Source organism: Anser cygnoides, chromosome 1 (assembly GCF_040182565.1).
Source record: "Anser cygnoides isolate HZ-2024a breed goose chromosome 1, Taihu_goose_T2T_genome, whole genome shotgun sequence".
Classification (NCBI taxonomy): Eukaryota; Metazoa; Chordata; class Aves; order Anseriformes; family Anatidae; genus Anser; species Anser cygnoides.
The window spans coordinates 205,351,113-205,374,277 of NC_089873.1; the positions used below are offsets into that span (position 1 = coordinate 205,351,113).

Sequence of the window (23,165 nt, forward strand, 5' to 3'; positions counted from 1 at the left end):
CAGCACCAGTGGTAAATTGCAATAGGTAAATATTTCCTGAATATTTAACTAGGTTTATATTTAATTTACAATAAATGGCACTGAAGAAAAAGGAGCCAACCCTGAGAATTCTCCAGTGCATATTGAATCACTGGTCATTTCGCCCTCATGAGAATTTGAATTTCAACAAGTATTTTTAATTGAACCCCCTGGATTTTAGCTTATGATTTAATCTACCAAGTTGCTAAGGCAACCAATGATTATAGCTGTTGGGCAAAATTCACTGAATTGTTAATCGATCTTAATCTGGATACAGTGCATCAGTAGTTATATCACAAGGGAAATAGAAAATGCTACAAAAAAAGTTTGATTTTAATCCTTAAATTAAAACAAAGACACTAGAATCGCAAACTTGTATTTCATAATAAACATCTATATTAGAAATAACATCTTCTAAAACCAGTTGTTTCAACAGAGAGGAATCTTTCACCAAGGTCCATATATCCCCCAGCAGCGTGTGTCTCAGAGACATCTAATCAATGAGCTTTTTAATGTGTTTGACTCTCCCTCTGCTCTGAAAGGGGGAGAATAGATTTACCCTGATCGAAGGTTGCAGTCATTATTCCAATATGATTGTGTTAGAGGATAACCTTTGTACGATGTTGTTTCAAATCCATGTAGTACTTGCCTGGCCCACTATATAAAACATAATGACCAGCCAAGGTGTGGTCAGGAACTTAAGCAACTCTGCTTTTTATTCTTTTTTCACCATGAGCATTAACCAGTCACTCAAGATCTCTGTGCCTGTTTCAGTTTCACATTTCACAGACAGAAGGATGTAATCACTTACCTGCTACATGTAAATGATGTGAGAGCAACTTTGAAATTATGCATTTTGAAATTATTTTTATCATCCAATGTTATTATTGATATATATCATACTAATTTTAATGGCCACCAGTAGTTAGCCAGAGAGTGTATTTTCTGTTTTATGGTCTCATTAAGTGTCCATAAATGTATGCATCCAGTTTTAGTTAACTTTGCAGTTATAAGAGTGCTTTCACTCTGTTTTAATCAACTCACTTTTAAAGAGAACTAAACTCTTCTGAACATCCAAAGCTAGTGTCTTATTCTTAATATATTTTCAGAAAAACAAAACACCTTAGCTTTAGTAGTTTAGGGCAATATTTTGCAAAAAAAACTGACGTATATACAAGATATTTAGATATTATTTCTTGAACATGTATTTCTCATTTGATGACTGTTCTTCACACTATTTAGCTGTTGTAATCTAGAGAACCTTTTTTTTTTTTTTCCCCCCAGTTTGCTTTCCTCAATAAATTTAACCTGGAAAAATAAAAGAGAGACAAATACCTATGAACAAGTTAACACAGAACTAGCATGCTAGATGAAGGAGGCAAGGGACCAGAATAATTCTCGATAACTGTCTCTGTGAGTCTATTTGGATTCCAGTAGCTGAACAAGAAGGTTGCAGGTATACAAGTAAGGAAGAATTTTCCCCTGGCAGCTCACAGAAAGCTAATTACAAAGTCTTCCACCCCCCATCCCTTCCTCCAATTTATGAAAGTTTTTGGAAGGTAAACTAACCTATCACAATATCCAGGGATTTGAAAGATCATTAACCTTTTTGATAATTAACATTAATATTGTTTGTGGAAATAAGGATATGGTCCTCCCCTGCACCACCTGAAACCAGAAGACCTATTACTTCAAATGTGTACGTCTGTGCAACACACTGAAGAATTGTGAGTAGGCTCATGATTATGCTACAAGAAACAATAAATCAGATGATACCCCCCCTCCCCCCCAGTAAATAAAAGAGCTATATAGATGTGTTTCACTTGGAATTGTACAGCCGACTTCTTTTTGGTTTCACAGTATACTTTTTCCCACTTCAGTAATCTAGTCTCAAAATCAAAGACTTTATCAGAAAATGTTTTAGAATGAATTATTAAGAAGGACAGAATTAAAACTAAAAGCACTTAATGTTTACAACACTTTTTTTTTTTATTCTTTCTACATTTTATCATTTGCCTCTCATATGGAACTTCATTTTCACAATAATTTATTCATCCTCTCCACTGTGTTTATTATGCATTCCTCATTTGTTTCAGCCCTCGTGTCTTTTCATTTTATCTACTGTTTGTTTGTTTCAAAGACTTCTACACCCTCCTCCCCACACACACTTTTTAGTGTTGCCCATTATCACAGAATCACAGCATGGTTTGAGTTGGAAGGGACCTTTAAGCCCATCCAGTTCCAACTCCCCTGCCATGGGCAGGGATGCCAGCCACTAGATCAAGCTGCCCAGGGCCTCACCCAAGGAGGTCTTGAACATCTCCAAGGATGGGACAACCACACCTGGGTGGTTCATCATTCTTCCACTCTCTGCCTTTGCCTTCTAGGGCTTGTGACCATTACCTTCCCTTCTGCCTTCCAGTAGCTGCTGTGTTAAAATATATTTTATACATACTTTTCTTAAGAAATTTGCTTAGCTGTTTTACCTAAAGGAAGCACATGCCACACTGTAATGAGGAGAAAACTTCGAATTTTGATTAAGAAAAAAAAAAAGGAAGAAACTTGTACAGCCCTTCAAAATTAAGACTGTTAGGCTTGTTTGCAGACATATTATATGATACAAATAGATGTGAAATACATTAAAATGACTGTCTACTGCTTTTCAGTCTTCCCAAAAAAGTTAAATAAGACAGAACACTTTGAAAAAATGAAAGGATCTGTCTGAAAAATGGACATCAAACCATGCATTCAGTTGAAAATTATGATACTCTAGAAATTCTTAGTAAGTTATGTACACAATCATACATATAACACAGGATATTACTTGAGCAGAATGGTTAATAAGTCATAACTGAAACAGAAGAAACTTCATCCATTTTCTACAGTATTCGTATCAAACAAATCTAGAAAAAGACCCTAAATTGTTATTCTGCAAACTTTTCCAACCTGACAGTCCAGCTTTAAACCTTTTTCTCCTTTTATCTAAACAAAATGAAAGGTAGCTAAACAGAACATACTAAAGACAGTTAGGTCTCCTGTGTCTTACACGTTTTATTCTTTGTCTAAAACACATCAGTAAAATGCCCCTTGAAACTATTTTACATCACAAGCTTAATTAAAAAGGCACATTGTTTATGCAATTCTGACAATATTCCATGTAATGGACAATAACAGGGTATTTAGGCTGAACTCCCCCTTGACTTCAGTCAGGACTTCTGCCAAAAAATAGATTATTCCCAGTAACAGTTATGCATGCACATGGTTACAACAAAGCACAGAACTAAAAAAAATGGGTTTGATGCCTTCAGCATTTGTTATTTAATCATCTTTTTTTTTTTTTCTCCATTCCAAAAAGACTTGCTCACACTTGACAGAGAGTTACATTACGGCTCACTCTTTTTTTTTTTTTTTTACCGTACTGTGGTTGATTCAAAATGTCACGACAGATCAGGCATGTATAATTAGTATCAGATATAATTTATTTATTTATTTTTAAACACAAAACTAGAAAGGTAAAATCTAAAAAAGGTGACTCAGGCAAATAATTTATGAATGACATTTTATAAAGTACTTGTCGGAGTATAATCTCTACAGCCTTCAATTAATTACAAGGTAGGTTATAAAAAAAAAAGTTTGTCATTTCCTTTGACTCTAAATATAAAAAGTTTTAATTTATGTAGTACTGTAAGTAGAACCAAGTATTATTCATGGAAGACTGGGTCTTAGAAAGCCTTTCTGAGCTGATTTAAAACCTGTCTTTTTTTTCATTTGCCGAGGGTCAGGGGAAAAAAGGGAAAGGCTGTGGCATAGCAGAGAAGCACAGAACTCTGAATTGCCAGTCCCAAGATTTGGATTCAAGCTACAATGGAATATAACATATGTGATAGCCGGTAGGGACTTTTTAGCGATCTTCCTTCTTCCTGAACCCTTATCACCCTGACCTCAGAGCTGGCTGTTTTCACACTAAAGATACTTCAACTGGAAAACCTCAGGACTGAAAAACTGAGCCATAATGATTTAAAACTGAATATATTCAAGTTATTTCCCCAAAATACTAGTTAATTATATCACCCTGTTACTTATGTAGTATTGAAGGCAAGAGACTTGTTCTACCTAGACACGAGATAAAGAAAGGTAAAAATGGCACTTCTCATCTCTCACTTCCAAGACATTCTCCTTATCCTTTGGACCGTGGTGCTGGAAGGACACATGGCAACTTACCCTTACAAAGCCACACATGCATGCAACATTAAACAGCTGAATATTTCAAATTAAAAAAAAAAAAAACTGTTTAAAACTCTGTGACAAGATAAGTGAGTCTATCATTTTTTTATGTTCTTGGTACACGAAGGGAGGGGTCTCAAGAACATTTGAGAAATAATCCAACATACCCTGCCAAGAGCAGAATGGGAATGCAGTATTTATGGGGCAAAACTATATTTCCTCTAAGTCAGTCATACATGGTTCACTGCATACACTGAAAGAGTTTACTGTTTTAGAGTGCACAGTACTCAGCGTGGAATTGCTTGTAGTCAAGGTGTGTAAGTAATTTTATTCTATATCTTCATAAATCAAAATAAAGGTTTGAAATGAAAAGGTTTGCTGCATGTGTTCTCTGTAAGTCCATACATATTTTGGCACATTCACAGATAGACTTGTGCGAATAGTGGATTATTCATTCAGTAACCAAACAGAAATAGAAATTAGGTCAGGTAGACCTGAAATATTTCATTCAGTCCGATACAATAGTTTTTATCTGGAGGGGAGAAAATTATTTCTTTTTCTATACATGTTATTGAAGATTCTCTTCCATTTTGGAATGCCAGTTTTAGAAGACTAGTCCAAAACTATTTTGCAGCTTTGAAATAAATTGTTTTGACTTATCCAAACCAAACCCGATATTAAAAATGTCAGTACAAAATACTATGATTTCTGATTTGTTTTCTTCTCCTTTATTCAAATGAAATTATTTGCCAACTTTGACTTGAAATGCCAGAGTTTTAAGATAAAATAAAAATAACTTTTGGGGGCAGATTTACACTGTGTTAATGGTAAACACTCTGCGTAGTCAGATTCTTAGCTTTAAGCTACTATTTCTAACAAATTTGTGCATATTTTTTTTTCCCCTATTGAAAGATATTTTATTGCAGCCAGGTTACTTAAAGCCAAGAAAAAGGAGTAACTTTTTTCCCCATATTTCAAAATGATACAGCTCCTTAAGTATTTCAAAAGAATTACAAAATATTCATCAACTTCAGCAGACTGCTCCTAGAACAAGATAAAACACTAACTTGTATAGCTAAACTCACAAGAAGCTAGCAGTAACTTGTAGCATTTTTTAGCTGGTTAGCTTTCTTGAGACTCATGAACTGATAGGAGAAACTTTATCATAGAAACTTACAATGGCTTGGGTTGGAAGGGACCTTAAAGATCATCTAGTTCCAGCCCTCTCTGCCATAGGCTGCCACCCACTAGATCAGGTTGGCCAAAGCCCCATCCAGCCTGGCCTTGAACATTTCCAGAGATGGAGCATCCACAGCTTCTCTGGGCTGTTCCACTGTCTTACTACCCTTACAGTGAAGGATTTCCTCCTAATGTCTAGTCTAAATCTATTCTCTTTCAGTTTAAGACCATTCCCCCTTGTCCTATCATTGTCTACCCAAGTAAAAAGTCCCTCTCCATCCTTTTTATAAGCTCCCTTTAAGTACTGAAAGGCCCTAATGAGGTCTCCCCAGAGCCTTCTGTTCTCCAGGCTGAACAGCCGCAGCCTTTCTTCAGAGGAGAGGTGCTCCAGCCATCTGATCATTTTTGTGGCTCTCCTCTGGACCTGCTCTAACAGATCCACATCCTTCTTGTGCTGGGGGCTCCAGACTTGGATGCAGTACTCCAGGTGGGGCCTCACAAGGGCAGAGCAGAGGGGAACAGTCACGTCCCTTGCTCTGCTGGCCACTCCTCTGTTGATGCAGCCTAGGATGCAGTTGGCCTTTTGGGCTGCAAGCATGCACTGCCAGCTCATGTCAAGGCTTTTGTCCAACAGAACCCCCAAGAAATTATATTTGCTCCATAGCTGTAAATCCAGAGCAAGTGAAGTTGTGCATTAAATTGTGTGACCCCTAAGATGACATCAGAAAACTATTTCTTCCATTTATTTAGAGCTTTTTAGACTACACTGGACTTAACAAGATGATTGTCACCAGTTTGTATTTAATGAAATTAGTACATGACCAGACTGCTTTCATTAAAATATGTTCTGTTTCTCTCAGTCCCTGTATGATCTCATCACACAATAATAAAGGTAATAGGATTGTTGCAAATGCAACTCCTTCTCAATAATATATTTGTTAGAAAAATGTTAACATTTCATTAAGACCATGATAAAAATAAGACATAAAATTCATATGTAAAGTTTCAAGTGAAACACATACATAGATCTTTGATTATACATATAATGAGCATATATCACTGGTACAAAATCATACCATAAATTAGTAGTGGCGGTTCTTATGCATGAGTGAATTTTAAAGAAGTGGAAACAGTACATCATGGCTCCCTTCTACAGAACATTTAAGACCATACTGTCACTGACGCCAATATTCATTTTTTTGAGAGTCTGGTAAACTGAAGGCATGTAATTATGTGAAAAATCTGTCTACTTACAAAGTAACACAGCCTTATAATTTTAGTTACCATAATAGCTTTGAGTCCAGGAAAGAAATACTAAACAAATAAAAATACAAACCTAATTATTTTTAAACAACTTGCAATTTTGAAGATTATCTACAGTTTAGTATACCTAATTCATCTCTTAGGAAGGGATTTCAAACACTAGAGCTGCTTTTTTCCCTCTGCAGATTCCAGAAATTACCACTGAACTAGCAGGTTGCTGGTTTCCAATCTGCACAACCTTGAAAAGGTTATATATGACAGGTTATTATGTCCTATTAAACAGAGACCTGTTTTATCAGAAAGCAAGACCTATGGGACAGCAACATGCATTGTACTCTACAGCTCAACCGAAAGCCTCACTAAAACATAATTTCCTATCCATCTGCACAGTTGCATATGATTCTTATGTTCTGACTTCTATCTGAAATGTCCTGTTTTTGTCTTCTCTCATGAAATATTTCCATGGACCAATAAGCAATGGAACAAACAAGGCCTCCTTGCCTATGGCTTTGAACTATGTCATTAAATTCTGATGTTTAATAAGGTGCTAGCGCCAATAGAAACTTTTACAGTGGTGGAAATTTCACATTTTTTCCTCTTAGTTTCTCTCCCACTCTGACACCTCTCATACTTACCTGTATAGATGCAGTGGTATCTAATACAAAAGGAGTCCATGCTGTATCTTTCCTCTGTTTGATTACCCATTTTTATGGAAGCTATAGGATCTCTTTTCGGCTACTAACCATATTTTTCAAAATTACATTTTATCATCTGCTTATTCTTCTAGATCTGTTTAATTCCTCTGAAATGCCTTAAAGCTTTGTCTTTCTTTCACTACCCAAAATAATTGTGTGCCATCTGCAAATCGCCCTATGCCAGTGTAGCTATTTCCCTGATAAATAATTAGAATATTCATATTTCTATAACATAGTCTTGAACAGATTTCAAAAACGTGTATAGACTTTCCCAGGTTGTCTTAGAACAACCTTAGTTTTCCTTTTGCCATATTACAAATAGTCCATTCATTTCTCTCAATTGTTTTGATTATTTTGCTTCTAATCTTTCATACTATTTCAATTCTGGAAATATTTTCTTTCCTTAGCAGCTTATAGTGGTGAGTCTTTGTCAAAGTTATTTACTAAGTACAAATAAATGACTGCAGTCTATTTTCCAATTATTACTAATTCACTGACACTATCAGAGGTTCTATTAAGTTAAAAGAAACCTGTTCTTACTTTACAAAAGCTATTCTTGTTTGTTCCAATTCCATTACACTTATCTCATTAAAACTATCTGGTACAGATTTTCAGATGTGTAATTTCCAAGATCATCCCTAGTGTTTCTTAAAACACAGATAAATATTTACTTCCATTCAGTCCTCTCAACAGAACAGCTGTGAAACTGAACATTTTTGTCAACTACCTCCTTATCAGCCACTTTATTCTATATAATGGATACTACCTGTAAGAAGGAAAGATTTTATCTTTACTTTTTTTTTTTTTTTTTTACTTTCACAAATGTACAATACCAACAGTTCTTAACTACATAGTTAAATAATCCAAAATGCAAGTTTACTTGTGTCTCTGGAAATCAGACTGCACAAAGCAGATACAGTTCTTTGCTTCCAGGTCTGGGTTTTGTCCCCGATACACACTCACAGTCCCAGGAGCAGAGAGGTTTGGAGCCCTGCAATCCTCCTGTATGTGCAGAAGGGTCACTGACACTGATAGCCCAAGGATAAGCAAAACATATGAGGCCAAGTGGGTAGTATATTCCCACTCTGTGACCTTAAGACTTCAGAAAAATAGATGAGACTGGATGAAATATGGCATGAATGGGTGCAACACTGCACCTAAACTCGTTAGTCCTTAAACAATGCAAAGCACTGATGTCCAGTGCCCCCAGCACTTTCCCCATCTTGTGGTGTAATATTTGTGAAAAAGTGTGAGCTCCAGGGTAGATTCAGGGCATAAAAAGGCAAAGAATATTGGGGTAGGGTAGGATTAAAAATGTGAAGCCTGCCTTCTCTATCTTAATTTTTCCTGAAATGCTCGTTCTTGCCACAGATTCAGCAGCCACATGCAGCTGCCTGGGTCACCTATACCACTGTGCAAGTGAAATTTCCTTCCTTCCCCACAGTCAGGCAGACATCAAAGCAGTCATTCAGCAGGAGACCAAACATCTTACAGGGAATGGAAAGTGGAAGAAGACACTGCCTTCATAACTAAATAGGCAAGTCTAGGGGAAGAAAAAACTTTTCTAGAGTACAAGGACTTTTTGCGAATTCTGCATTTTGACATTCCATGAAGCGTTGCCCTACTGCTTTAAATAGTAATCTTTTAACTTATATCTTATTAATAAGATCTTATCACAAGTTTAAATGCTGCCCCCAAGATGTAAAAGAATGGCAAAGAACATGACTGCCATACAACATGGTGTCCTCCAACAACACTCCTAGAAGGCAGATAATATGAGAACACTAAACCCATTACTGAGTAACAACCATAATGTTTTAACAAATAACTTTATGGAGAATTTGAGTAAGACCTTCTACCTATCACAGATCTTCAATATCATACCTAGAAATCCCAAAAACATCAGCAGAAAGAGTCTGTGAGAAGTGAGGTGGGCACGGGTGTCCCTGCAAACAACAGGTCCCACCAGGCCATGCCAAACACGGTTATAGTCTCGAGCCCCTTAACGAAGCATTCGCCCTACCATAATTAAGAAAACTCATTTATACTAACCATTATGATGAAAATTATGTTGCAAAACCCATCTAATTGAAAGTATAGTAACACTCATCAACTCAATTCAACACACGCGGAGAATTAAATTAAGGCCATTAATTAATTAACACATTAAGTGGTGGTGTGTTAGTAACGGGGTTAATTTCTACACTGGGCAATCATATCAGATCCTTACTCTTTTGGTCTCTTTGGTTAAAAAGGGACCGCATTCCCAGAACCACCTTCAATCAACATCATCTCCCCCCACCCAACTCCGAAATGAATGTATTTTATTTGTCCACGTGTTTCTCAGCAAGAGGCAAGGCTGCAGTGCAGTACTAATGGGAAAAATCCAATGAATGTAATAAGGTAGTACTGGTCTATAATTCAGCCCCGAGACATGAACATCTCTAGCTAAAGAAATTACAACAGAATTATATGATAGTTAAGAAGTAGGTATAATTTGATTATAGTAGATAGATTAGTAGATATAATTTGAGTATACACAGGGATTCCTATTAATTTCTGCTCACTTGTATTGTTTTTAACCTGCATAACTCTGTGGTATCACAACATTTAAGCTTTCCCTTGTCTGTATATTGCTTAGGACAATGGAACCCTGCTCTACAGTCACAACCCCTGGGTAATACTATAACCTAAATTATCATCATCATCATTCAGATTGAATTAAGAGGCTTCGGAAGAATATGCATCTAGGGAGGAATCTCCAGACCAGTCTTGCTTAGATCATTACTGATAGCAATAATGAGAAGGGCAGTGGAAAATTTGCTTTGAAGTATTCAGGGGCCTGGAAGGACTGCACTAATAACCTGGTCAATAATCATGATACAGCAAAGATACAGTGAGCTGTGCTGTTCTACTGGGGGGCAACTCCAAGAAAGGATGAATTTCATCTTCTCCCACACCTCTCATTTTATTATCAGAGGAGATTCTCAAAAAGAATTTAAACGAGTTTCTGGCTTACAGTCCTTTGAAAATCAAAGGGAGCTGTATTAGGCTGAAAGCTACTTTTCCCAAAAGCATAAATATAAAAGAATCCAGCTTTTCAAGATTATACATAAACATGGTCATCATCCCTGGGTTTAGCAGTGTTTGGGAAAATTTTGTACTTAATCTACCCACACAAGATCTTATTGAAGTCCTCAGAGAGTTCACCCACAGCCGGATCAGACCCTCAGCATTTGTATCTAGAGTAGTGAAGCAATACCAACAAACCCCTAATTTCAGTCACGCAAGTCCAATAAAATTCATTTGGAGGCTGCTATTTTTATCAAGGTTTCTCCCTCTGTAATCCCCAGTAGCAATGCAATGAGCAGACTACAATATGGACTCAGCCTCCTTTTGAATATTAAATTACTGAAGTTCAGAAGAATTAATTGGTATCTCACCTACTTACCATCTTCCAGTGATGCCTCAGCTACTATTATGGCACTACTTTACAAGCAATTTCAGCTTAATTGAATACCTTAAGTAAAACCTGGGTTTCAGTTGCTAGAATAATCCCCAATAAGATAGTTTTAACTGAGTTATAAACAAAAATAATAATAAAAAAAAGTGATAAGTACATGCTGTGATAGAAGGTTTATGGCAGACATTCTAGTTTATTCACCTCTGGTATTACCATACCGTCAAAAGCTGTATGTTTAAGTAACACTGCAGATATACCAATGGGCATGAACAGTTAAAAGAAAGTCAAAGGAAGCTGTCAGCAAAACATCAGCTCCAAAAATTTTCAAATACCTCTTTGCTGGTTTAATAGTTTGTGCCTTTTTTCCCCAGACATATATACCTTTAGCTACTGAATGGCAACCTCTGTTCTCACAGTCCCTCACACTTAAGAATTTGTAAAATAAGTTTTCCTATAAAACCCTTGTATCAAACTCCAACAGCAGAGAGCTGGTCTTGCCCATTTCTTGCTCCTTTCCTTTTAGCTCTGGGTAATTAACAGCTCTGGGTAAATTCCTTATATGGAAGCAAGAAACAAAAAAAGAAAGGAGAATAAGAGGGAGACAGGAAGAAAAAAAAAAAAAAAAACAGGATGAAGCCTGGATTTCATTTTGCTCAGGCTGCTTCTGTACCCTACTGCAAATTGACTCAGATTTCCCCTACTTTGAGATAATGACCTGCCATAGCAACTCAGCTGTTGAGTCATTCCACTTCAGCAAGGAAGTATGAAAACAAAAGCTTCCATGATAAAGCCAGTACAGGAAAAGTTACAGAATGCCAGAGATACACGTTCTTGGTGGCTCTACAGCCCAGCTGACCACACAGAGTTTTTAAGTCATTCTGGTAATGATACAAATGAATCTGTACTGGGAAATGTATCTACGCTGCTTCTCTGCAGCTACAGTGTCAGAAGGCTTTACCCCTGCAACTCTCCAAATGAAATATAGCCCCAAAGCACGGACACGTACAGTCCTCTTAAAGGTTAAGTGTGGAATTTCCCAGTAGGCATAGTGCTGAAGGAGAATACAGGAAGCAAATCAAGTTTTTCAAAGGAATCCCAACATTTCATTTTTAAAATAGTAATGACATGCTGATGCTGTAGCACTTGGCTAAATACCTTCCCCCCCCCCCCCCCCCCCCCACACACACACACACACTGAGTTTAGAAACATAAACATTGATGCATTGCTCTGCCTGGTTGATCTCTACCTTTGTCTACACATGCAGCTCCACTTCTTTAGTAGTATTTGAGGTGCAAGTCTTTAGTAGTCCCTGTGGCCTAGTTTACACTCTGAAATAGAGACAGGATTAAAATTCACCAATCCTAGTGTCTGTCTGTATGAGGGCATAGGTCACTAGCATTTTCAGCAATGGTGACCTGTCTTGGCTAGTTCAACTGAGATTGCTTGAGCTAGTTTTTCCAGGCATTCTCTGGCATTACAGCTATTAGTACAGCACAAGCAATGCAGAAGCAGCCCTGTCTGCACTTTACTGTACTAATTCCTACTTTCTTTAACTAAATATCAACATCTCCAGGATACTGAAAAAGTAATACCTTTACAAAGCAGAAGTCAAATTATGAACATAATAATTAGGAAAATAGCCCAGTTTCAGCTGAAGACTCTAATTCAGTTCAGATCTGTTGCAAAATAGTAAAGGAAGCCAACTGCCTAATGACTGCTAGAGAGGAAACAGCAGCAACTTGAATGTGAAATCAGATGCAAGTGTGGTCTTCAGAAGCTGGTTGATGTCATTAACACTCAGAGTGTTAAGTTGTTAACTTTGCACTATTTTAGCCATTTCCCAGCAATTAATATAAGCCTTTATACTCACATGCCATGCGCTATCACTAAATATTCTATTTCTCTGCTTGGAATTTGCTCATCTGTTTGATCAAAGACACAATTTGTGACACAGACTTCAAAGTAGAAACTTTATTTGTTGAAAACACCATTACTCTTTTCAGCCTTTCCAATGTCATGTTATCAATTGCAACCATTTTATTAGGTCAATTATCAGGTTTAATGAATTTTTGGCTCAGAAGCATGCAGTTCAGCTGCTAAGGACTGATCAATGCAGCAGTCCACACGGATATTTACTATCTGTAAAAGAAGGAAGGCTTTGGGGAAAAAAAAACAACAACTATTTACATTTTCCTTGAGAACATGTTCATTTTCTGCATGATACTTTTTAACCTAATAAGCTAACTTCTAGCTATTATGTGTAAAAAGGACATGTTCTGTTCCCATTTGGAAGATAACAGATGTAATACAGAATGCTCAAGTCTGTTGGCTGAAAAAAAAATAAAATAAAAATAAATTGCATCCGCCACTGCTCAGAGTGTCTGTAAGTCTCAACAGGATAAAAGCTGCCCTGAGTATTGCCATTTCAGCAGGCAACTGTGACCCACTAGATTTGATGACATTCAAGTGCATTTCATATTGCTTTTGCTTGAGGGGAGGGGGAAACACCTTCCAGCACCAAAAGAAATCAACACAAACTGCTCATAAAGATCATGTATGACAATGGGGAAACAGGGAGAACCATAACTCCTATCCTCTCAAAGCAGTCAAAAAGCAAAATGATCAATAAAAATGCAATTGTCTTGAACAAGAAGGGCATCAATCGTTACATGTTAACAGCTACCTGGTAGAAACTTGTAATTCGTGGGTGGCTCGCAATATTAACAAAATCCATGTGTAGGTGTAGGAACAGTTATAACAAAAGTAGGGAATAAAGACCTGAAGGAGAAATACAGGAATGGATCCTGAATGCAATTCAGAGAAAAGTAGCATAACAAGAAAACGGTACACTGATTAAGTATGGAAAAGACAAATAATAGCATAGGAAAATAAAAGACAGCAAAAAGTACTATGGGAGATCAATTTAGCGAACAGTGCAAATCTTAAAAAAGTCACCTGAGTCATCAAGACTGCTGACTATTTTGTGACATTTCCCAAATTGTATCAGCTTCAGTAGCACTATTGTCATTAAGAAATTATTAGAAAGCAAGTGACATGATCTGCTGGAATAGATATGTTGCAGGGAATAACATGGCAAAAGTTTTTCCATTTGAAAAATCTGAGAAGCCTCAAATAGCTATTGATATCACCATGCTACACAATAAAAGTTTTTCCATTTGAAAAATCTGAGAAGCCTCAAATAGCTATTGATATCACCATGCTACACCCCAAAAGTTTTTATTTAAATTAGATTCTTGAAAATGGTTGGAAAATATTAGCCTATTCATGAAGCTGCTTTTTCATCTAAATGTCAGGAATCTGTTTTTTTTGTTTGTTTGTTTGTTTTGTTTTTCCCCCACAGCTCCACTAAACTTTATTACAAGATGAAATAAGAGCCACAAGAAACGCCAGTTTAAAGAGGAAGCACTTGGAAACACAATATAAATTAGCTTGAGCATCTCTTAGTCAGGCTGCCAAGATATTCCTCCATAAGGTTTGAAGGTTTGACTAAATCAATTCTGTCTTCATGCTGCAGTGGAGGACCCACCCAGAGCTTCTGGAGCTGAAAACTTCTGCTTTGTACAATTTTTTTTTTTTTAACCTGATACTGAAAAAAGACAACATTTTTGATGTGTAACATCACTGGGTATATGAATGCATACAGCTTCTACTGAGTGAGTGAATTACAAGGGTATTCCTCAGTGAAAAGTTATTACTGCAGTTTAATGCTTCATTTAAAATGTAGAGTATGTTCCCAAGCGTCAGTAGTAGCTGAAGTCTGACAGAAGGGCATTTCAGCTACTGAGTTCAGGGAAACAGCTGGTGTTAAAGCTGTCTGACATGTCTGAGAGAAATCCCTCCTCTTACAGTCTGACTAATAACATCAAGATGCTTTATTGCACTTCTCATCAGCAGGTCATGAAACACTTTGGAAAGGTGGCAAACACTATTACAGATACTTCACAAGCAAACTGATATTTCTGTACTCATAGACTCCAAGAAAGGAACTAAGAGAACACACAAATCTTACATCTGTATGATCTAGTGGTGATTGCATGGATTTATTTGCAATATTTCATTTATATAATGGGGGGGGGGGGGGAGGGAGACAAAACAAAACCAAACAACAACCAAACAACAACCAAACAACAACCACCTTTATAATAGCACATCTCTTCTCAATTTTTTTGATATTCTATGAGAATGTTATACGGGCAGTACATCAAGTGAAAAACAGCTCAATGAATCACATAGAAGCAAAGAGTAACTAGTTCTATGCAAAATATTACAGAAAGACAAAAAGAAAAAAGCATTCCTGAAATCTCTCATTTTCTGTATTATAAGTGAGAGACTTGGCCAGAAATATTTGCAATATATCAGACCTTTTTCAAAACATAAGACTTAGGAATAAGACTATACTTAAGGAGAAATCCATTATCTGAACAGAATAAAAGATATAACAGCTAATTAATACTAATGGATAAAGCACCCAGCAGATCAAGAACAGAGAGTCTCCTGAAACTGCGATTCAGATTAACATTTGAAAAGACCTGCAATACCTAGGAGGCCTTTATAAAATAAACAGTGTACATAGCCTGAAAATATTTTCAAATTCCTTTGAAAATTCATTTCTTTATTCTTCAGGCAAATCTAACAACATATAATGGGCTGGTAGATACTGTCAGAATTTTCTTTGCTTGTGTCCATCATGGGCCATCATTTATTTTGCCAAAAAATAAAGAATTACAAGGCCTGAGGTTTACCTTAAGTTGCTGAGATTTTTCCAATTAAATCACCCACAGACAGAGGCAATTTTATATGGTTTCTTTTAAATTCTGTCACAAGCTAGGAAGATAACAAGATACTGTCTACAGCAACATAAATCATGTGGGAAGTCATCAGTCAGAAATCCAAGGTAAAAAAATAAAAATAAAAATGAAGCACACAGAAGAGTGGACCTAGGTATGATGCCAGAAAACAAACTATTTTTCATTAGAATGGTAATATTTAAATTTTGCATCATTTTAGGGTGTTCTTCACAATAAGACAAATATTGCAAATATGGAAGACATTTCTACCCACATGAAATGAAGAAACAAAATATTCTTCAGTATATTAATTTATAAGCTGCTTATTTTGCTTTGAAAACAAGTGAAATAGAATAAAAATTCAGAGCTCTTTTTGCTACTCTTCTAAGAGCAAGAACAAGCATAAGCACATTTGTGTTTTCCTTTTGTCTCTTCTTAATCTGAACGCATTTTTATATAAAAAACCACAGATCACAGATACAGATCTATGATATATGCCTATCTGCCGTAACAGTGAAAGATAAGAGAAAATCAGTACACAATTAAACATGTAACAAGTGTCGTATCTTAATGAAGCAACCTACTGAATATTCAGTGAAAATTCACTAACGGATACAGACTGCAGTATGGGGCTTTGCCAATAACTGCATATTAAAAAGAAGAGGGGAAAAAACAGAACAACAACAAAAACCCACCACCACTACCACAAATGTTAGGAAGCTATCAGGGCAGAGATCAAAAGTATTATTATAAGATCATTGCTACTGGGCTGAGCCACCCTAGGGCTAAAAAAATGCTTCATGCAAATTAGCTATACTTATGAAATGTAGCCAGTGTAAGCACGGGAAAGGATGCCAGATTAAATTTTAGATGGCTTGCTAATATATCTATGCACACATTAATATGTCCTCTATATAACCTCAATTAATTTTGCAAGTGCAACAGAAAACTTCAGACTTTTGTTCCTCACATACATCATCAGCTTCTCACAGTCCTTCATCACTCTTTGGAGCCTGTTTAATGCAGCATCCTTGATCAGGAACGAAAGCCTGTGCTATGACACAGCCTCAACTATTTGTCACACCTGAACAATCAAAATTTAAACAAATTCAGCTTTATCCTCTTCCCTAAATGAACCTCACCTCTAACATAGTGTTCTTCCACAATCATTGGAACTAGGGATGTTCAGTATCTCTGGAAAATAAATGGGGTTTCTTACATGATCCCCACAAAACCACGAGGAACTAGACTTACACAGAAGAATCGGGCATGGTGATGCTGAAAGGTGCAGCAAGCAGCTTTTCCTGTCTAAGTCTGGTTCCCTGGTAGTTAGAGGTATTTAAAGACTGAAGACTTCCAAGCAACTGTCCATTTAAAACAGCTAGACTGGCCTGTTGAGAGCATTTTCTAGTGTTGTTCTGAAGCTCTGCGCAGCAACATCTTGACTTAGTCTACAGCTCAAGTGATCCTCTGCAATATCACTCTATTGGACTTCATTATTTTCACTGTGTCTGTGACCAGTGCATGACTTTGTGTTTGATACAGAATTCAGTAGTGAAAGAAGCACTCCCTGAAATTTTCAAATTGAGAAATGGAGCTATGGCCTCTGAAATTATAAAATGTTTTGATCTTATTTTTCCAAATGTCTTCTGAACTCAATTTTTATTGAAGTCAATGTAGATTCATGAAATAAATAGCTTTTACTTAATCTACATTTTCAGATTCCAAAAAATTATTCTTTATGGCAGTTTCCAGAAAGCTCTGGCTAAGACATTTTTCACAGATTAATTAATCATCTAGGATTATCCTTAGAGCCTCTTCCCCCTTCTTTGTTAATTTGTCAAAGAAGCATGGCAATCGCCATGCTAAGGTCTGACTCACACTTGCACAAGGCAGGCTTCGGAGACGAAGAAGAAAGCTGTTTTATTAAAGACAGCAAAGGGAACATGCCAAATTCAAGCGGACTCCACAGGAAGGACCCTCCTGCACTCATGCAGATAAAAAGGATGATAGAAGTGAAAAGAACACTGTACACATCCACCATAAGATGGGAGTTGGGAGAGAACTTGTTTGGAGCAGAAACAATGATCAAGCAACACCAGCAACACCATCTTTTCCACACTGTATACAGAGAGTCTCAAATAATTGGTAAGATAGGGGCTTTTACCATCACCAAGGAAAAAGATGGAATGGAATCAATGCACTGTGGTGATGGGATAAGCAAATCTCATTCTGCTGAAAACCGATTTGCACAAGTATCATTTCATGGATAAACTTAACTTTGGACACCTCTAAGTAAATGAATTGCTCACTCGCTCTGTGTGGAGGGGATTTTCCCTCTCTCCACTCAAAAGTCACTCCATCAATTCTGACTTTCTATAAACTGGGAGCAACCCTGCTGAGCTGTAGGAGAGCACTCTGGAGCAGCAAGAGGAGGAGGAATAGCTAAGAGTACCTCCTTCCTTTCTACAAAGTAGGGCTGTCAAAGAGGAAGCAACTGAGATGTCTGAACTTCCTTATTTAAAAATATCTTAGGCTAAGGTAGTAACAGTAATTTACATGCTACTTCTTCTTGCACAACTACCATTGATGCTTACACTCACGCCTTGCTTTAAATTAGCAAATAGAGATAGTAGCTGGAATAGCTTGGCATTTAAAATAGGCAGGCAACCACGGAGATCCAAGCTCCTTATATGTATTTTTTACTCCTAGGCTTATCGAAAGAAAGGGGAATATATTTAAAACAACAAGAGATATAACATCACAATAATAATAAGGTTAGAAGCCGGAGCTCTTGCTCATGTAATAAATAGTGATTAGCTCTATTCCTAGATGGAAGGGAAAGAGGAAAGTATTTCATTTGCAGACAAAAATTGCATGTCTGAATTCCAGGTACAGCTGCGTTGTATTCAGATTTCCCGACATACCACGTTTTCCGAAGGCACCTAGTTTCTAACAAAGCATTTTTACTGAATTAGCGCTTTCTAAACCGTGTAAGAAAAAAATAGCTCCGCTGAAGCTTTAGAGAGCCTGATCAAAGGATTCTGAGCTAATCGCACCATCTAGTGTCAACGAGGGAAAATGCAAGACAACTATTTTAAATTATATTCTTAGTATATTACACATTTCTTTCTTTAGTAGACTAATAAAATGCAATTTCCTCACCACCACAAATTGCAAAGAACATTTATCATAATAATATGTCAACTCTCTCTTCCAAAAAATATGTGAAATGTTAGTATTTTCCCCAAATGTTAATACAGCTACGTAACCAAAAAGTTCCTTTTAAACTTCTGTATTTGACATTTAAAGTTGCTGAAGTGGTTGTAAATTTTATCCTCTCCATGTTAATAGGTAGATCAACCTTTAACAGAAGCTTGTAGCTTTCTAAAATTAAGCACTTTCAGCACTGAGTTGAGTGTATGGGAAATGTTACCCAACAGTAGTAAAACTTTACGTAAAAATTTGAAGTTGTAGAAGTAAAAGTCATATTGAAAAGCGCCCTTTCCAGCACAACTGTTTCAGCATTACTGTGCCCTTTCTAGCACAACTGTTCTTACTTTTTGTCTTCCAAAAGGAAGTAATCCGGCTAGTGTATGCTACAGTGTAGGGACTTGAAAGACAACAAATATATCAATAACAGAAACCCTATTCAGAAACATTCCCAAACAATATTTATCACAATCAGCACCTGAGTGTCTCAAAGAGAATTTCATAATGGCTGACGATCAGATTTTGGATTATTCAACACACAAAACTGCTGAGATGTTGTTAAAGAAAAACATTAGTAGTTTGGTATCTGACAAAACAAAGTCCTTTTGAAGTACCCAAGAGAGACTAGCTCCACTAGGATGATTCTGGAATACATAAAAGCACATATTCCAGAATATGAACCTACAGCCAAATTCTTTACCATTTTGTACACACAACTTGGAATCAAATTTAAGATGTATTTGTACTGTGCAGCATGTTACCGTATCAGGCATTTTTATTGACATGTCTTCATAAAGATGGGCTGAATCTTTCTCTCCTGGGAGCTAGAAAGTCTTTCAGGAATCCCTGGGACATTGTCTTTACAGATATACACAGTGGTATAGACAGGCCCATATTTAAACTGCTGGCACATTTTTCCAACAAATCTTTTAAAAGCAGTATTTGGCATTTCTCTGGAAAGACATGCTATGGATCGAGGGGCAGTATGCTCCAGATTTAGCCATTATTCAGTGCAGCCATGTTTATAAATACTGCTGAGAAGAAAATGGAATGCTAAAGAACATCAGGGCACAGGATGGAAATTACGTAATTCAAAAAGACAACAACCTAGGGTTTTGGTGAGTTGGGAAAGACATTTCTCAAATAGGCAGAAATCATTGTGACAAAAGCTTCTGAAGGGGTATTTCCATCAACTCCCAGAAACAAAAGTGACTCCAAAGTAGACATTTCAGACAGACAGTGAACAACAATGTCATGAGCTCTAGCAGAAGGTTTACTCCAGCCTCCTGAGCTAATTCTCTAGCAAAAGGTAAAAGACAGGTCAAAGACTGCATGAGAAAGAAAGCAGAAACCTCACAGCCATCTAAAGAGATAAATTACTAAATCTAGAGTAAGTGGCAGGCACAAGACACTACAGCCACAGTGAACCTGAGGGAAAGATGTAAAAAGAACAGAGTCAAAGTCTGAAATCCTCAGGCTCTGGCAATCCTCAGGCTCTCTTGCAGGAGATACTGTTTTCCAAAAGGAAATACTGCATAGCTCCTCTCCTCCCTCCTCTTCAGGAAACAGCTGCAGAAAACAACTTTCTGCTATCATAGGAACGCATTAGACTGGGAGCTCTTTTAAGGCAACTGTAGATGTCTGAGGATACCCTTCATCTCTCAACAATAAGCTTTTTATCATTGTTGCTACATTATCAGCTTGGATCATGCATACTTGGATGCTTGAAGGTCTCTATCTGTAAAACCAAATATTATCCATTTTTTACTTTCATGAATAAGAAGCACCACCATGATCCTAATATTCAAAGAGCCCAAAGGATCAGGGATTTTTTCCTTCCAGGCAAGAAATTGTTTTGTCTTTGGTTGTTCCCTGAGATTACACTGAGGCCACATGGAGGTAATCCCTTCCAAACAACTAAACTAATCTATTTCTGCATAAGAAGATGTATCACAGCTTGCTACCAGTGGTTTCTGCAATAGAAGTTGGATAGACAATGTGTAAATCTGCTAAAACATGAAAAAGCAAACTACGTACAAACTACACACAGAAACAACAGGAACAGCAAAGACTACTTCATGTGGCTGTTCTAAGAAAGCTTGATGATCACCAACTGAATTCACATCAGTCTTTAATAATAAACATTTCCTCTCACTTGTAACCACACTGTAGTCACTCCACTAGGCAAATGATCCACATTTCATAACTTTTGGGTACCAGAAACAGCAAAGCCCATTTGCCTTGTTTGCTGCTTGGTTAAATACCTGAACAAAATCCATTTCTCAGAACGTCACCACCTCTTGTAAAACTACTCTCCTTTTCTTAACCCCCCTTTTATTACCCCTCCAGAAGAAAACAAGTAATACAAAAACTATCACACTCCTTTCATTAAAGAAGCCTTAGGAACATCTTCAAACTATTGCAGTCTTATTTAAGAGCAAATTTTCAGAAATGGAATTCTTTTTGGTTAATATATGGGCTCACCATTAAGACAAACATTTTTCCTCAGCCAAATTTATCAGAGGACACCATACACAGACACTCACACAATCTGAATTTTATAGATTTACCTTAGTTAACAGAGATGTCTCTACATCACCCTGAATCACAACCAAACCCACAGAAAACATAAAGTGCTTGAGTCGTAAAGATCTGAATAGTGGCAAATGAGCTCCCTTTTCATGCCATATCTTATGACTTTGATGTAGCTATCAGAGAGATGTGAAAAACAGTATTCCATCAGATATTACATTTACAGTATTTTTTTTTTCATTTTATGAGGACAATCAGGAAGGGAAGTCTGCCATTCCAAAAAATCACATTGATATTGAGACCCAGAACTTGCATTATTCTTTCTCGGTGTACAGATGGAAAAAAAAAAAAAAAAAAAAAAAAAAAAGCGCTCATTTCCAGGAATGATTTTCCCTCAAGCAAAAATCTCACTCAAGGCAAAAAGCTCACATCTCAACACAAGCTATACCAACTAAACCATCACCAGTTGCAATACTGACCAGACTTAAAAACCTGACATGGGACAACCAACCTGTACCGATACTTGCAAAATGCAACTTGTTTGTTTGCACAACAAAGTAAGTTTCTCAAGGTCTTCATGACATACATTTTCTTATGGTGGAGGACCAAAGCCACAGTAAATACCAATCCTACCTTCAAAGGAGAAATGTGCGACTGTAAGACATATCCGTGGACATTCTCTATTTGAGACAAGTTCTTCTCTGAGACGTGAACAAGCTCTGGGCCTCTCACTTCATGGGTTAATCGAGGCAAGGTATGATCATGTGGAACATCCTCATCTTGATAGCGGTATTTCTAGGGGAAAAAAAAAAAAGAAGATTAAAAGGAAGAACAAATATGCTTTAAGCAAGCAATGCATATTTATTAATGCAAATATTGTATATCAGATAAACTATTTGGATTTCCTACTGTTCTAGAAAGAATACCTCATTCTGTTTTTAACACTTCTTCAAAAAGAGAAAGTGTGGCATTATCATGCTGATACACAAAACTTTTACCTTCAGATAGGCAGCTGAGAAGATGTATTGGCAAGTGATAATACTGAAAACAAAGTTGTCGATCTGCTGAGCTGTTGTGCCAGCTCACGTTTCACACCCTCACATTAATAATTGCACTTATGTAGCTTTTTCTCTGTAAAATATTTGAGTCATTCTCCATTCACCACAGCGTACTGTAATGCTAGAGAGCACACATGCACCGCCACAGAGCTACGGGCAGGGCAAAACTTACTCTGCAGTAAAACATTTTCCCCTTATCCTGTAGGCCAAGTGCAGTGAGAGGTATTTTAAGTTCCTGCTCTGCGGAGCAGTAACACAGGAAACAGAGGAAGTAAGCAGCTTGTCCAATATCAAAAAAAAACAACTCGTACAAGAAGCAATGTAACTCTAACCCTAAAAATTAAAATAAGTGACCAGACCTCTAGGTGCCCAGTCACAGAGACACCGACCCCTAATTGAACGGGCTCAGCCATGTCCTGAGGTGGGTCTGTGTGGAACTGGCTGTGTCCAGCCCAGGCAGCCCCAGCCTCTCCTCACAGAGCCTGGTCAGCACCTTGTCTTCTACTCCCAGTGCAGATACACACAGCACTTTTTGAGGGAGAAGACTACAGAATGGCTAACGTGAGGGGTATGATTTCACATTACACATGGCGCTGGTGGAGGACGTGGTGACAGTACAGCAGGGAACACGAGGAGGAGAGCAGAATTCAGACTAGATTGGGAATAATAAATCTTTGGCACAGAGAGAGGGGTGTTTAGTGCTATTCCACG

General features: G+C 37.2%; 1 protein-coding gene across 26 annotated transcripts in view; it reads right to left on the reverse strand.

Moving 5' to 3' along the window:
- DLG2 (discs large MAGUK scaffold protein 2) overlaps window positions 1–23,165 on the reverse strand; it is a 1,043,894-nt gene that overhangs the window by 542,182 nt on the left and 478,547 nt on the right. For all 26 annotated transcript variants that reach the window (XR_010828657.1, XR_010828656.1, XM_048080922.2 and 23 more), the window contains one exon: window positions 22,030–22,191. Coding sequence is in view for 24 of the 26 variants with exons in the window: in XM_048080922.2 (XP_047936879.1) it covers window positions 22,030–22,191 (162 nt within the window). In the remaining 2 variants the exon portion in view is untranslated. The remainder of the gene's footprint in view (window positions 1–22,029; window positions 22,192–23,165) is intronic.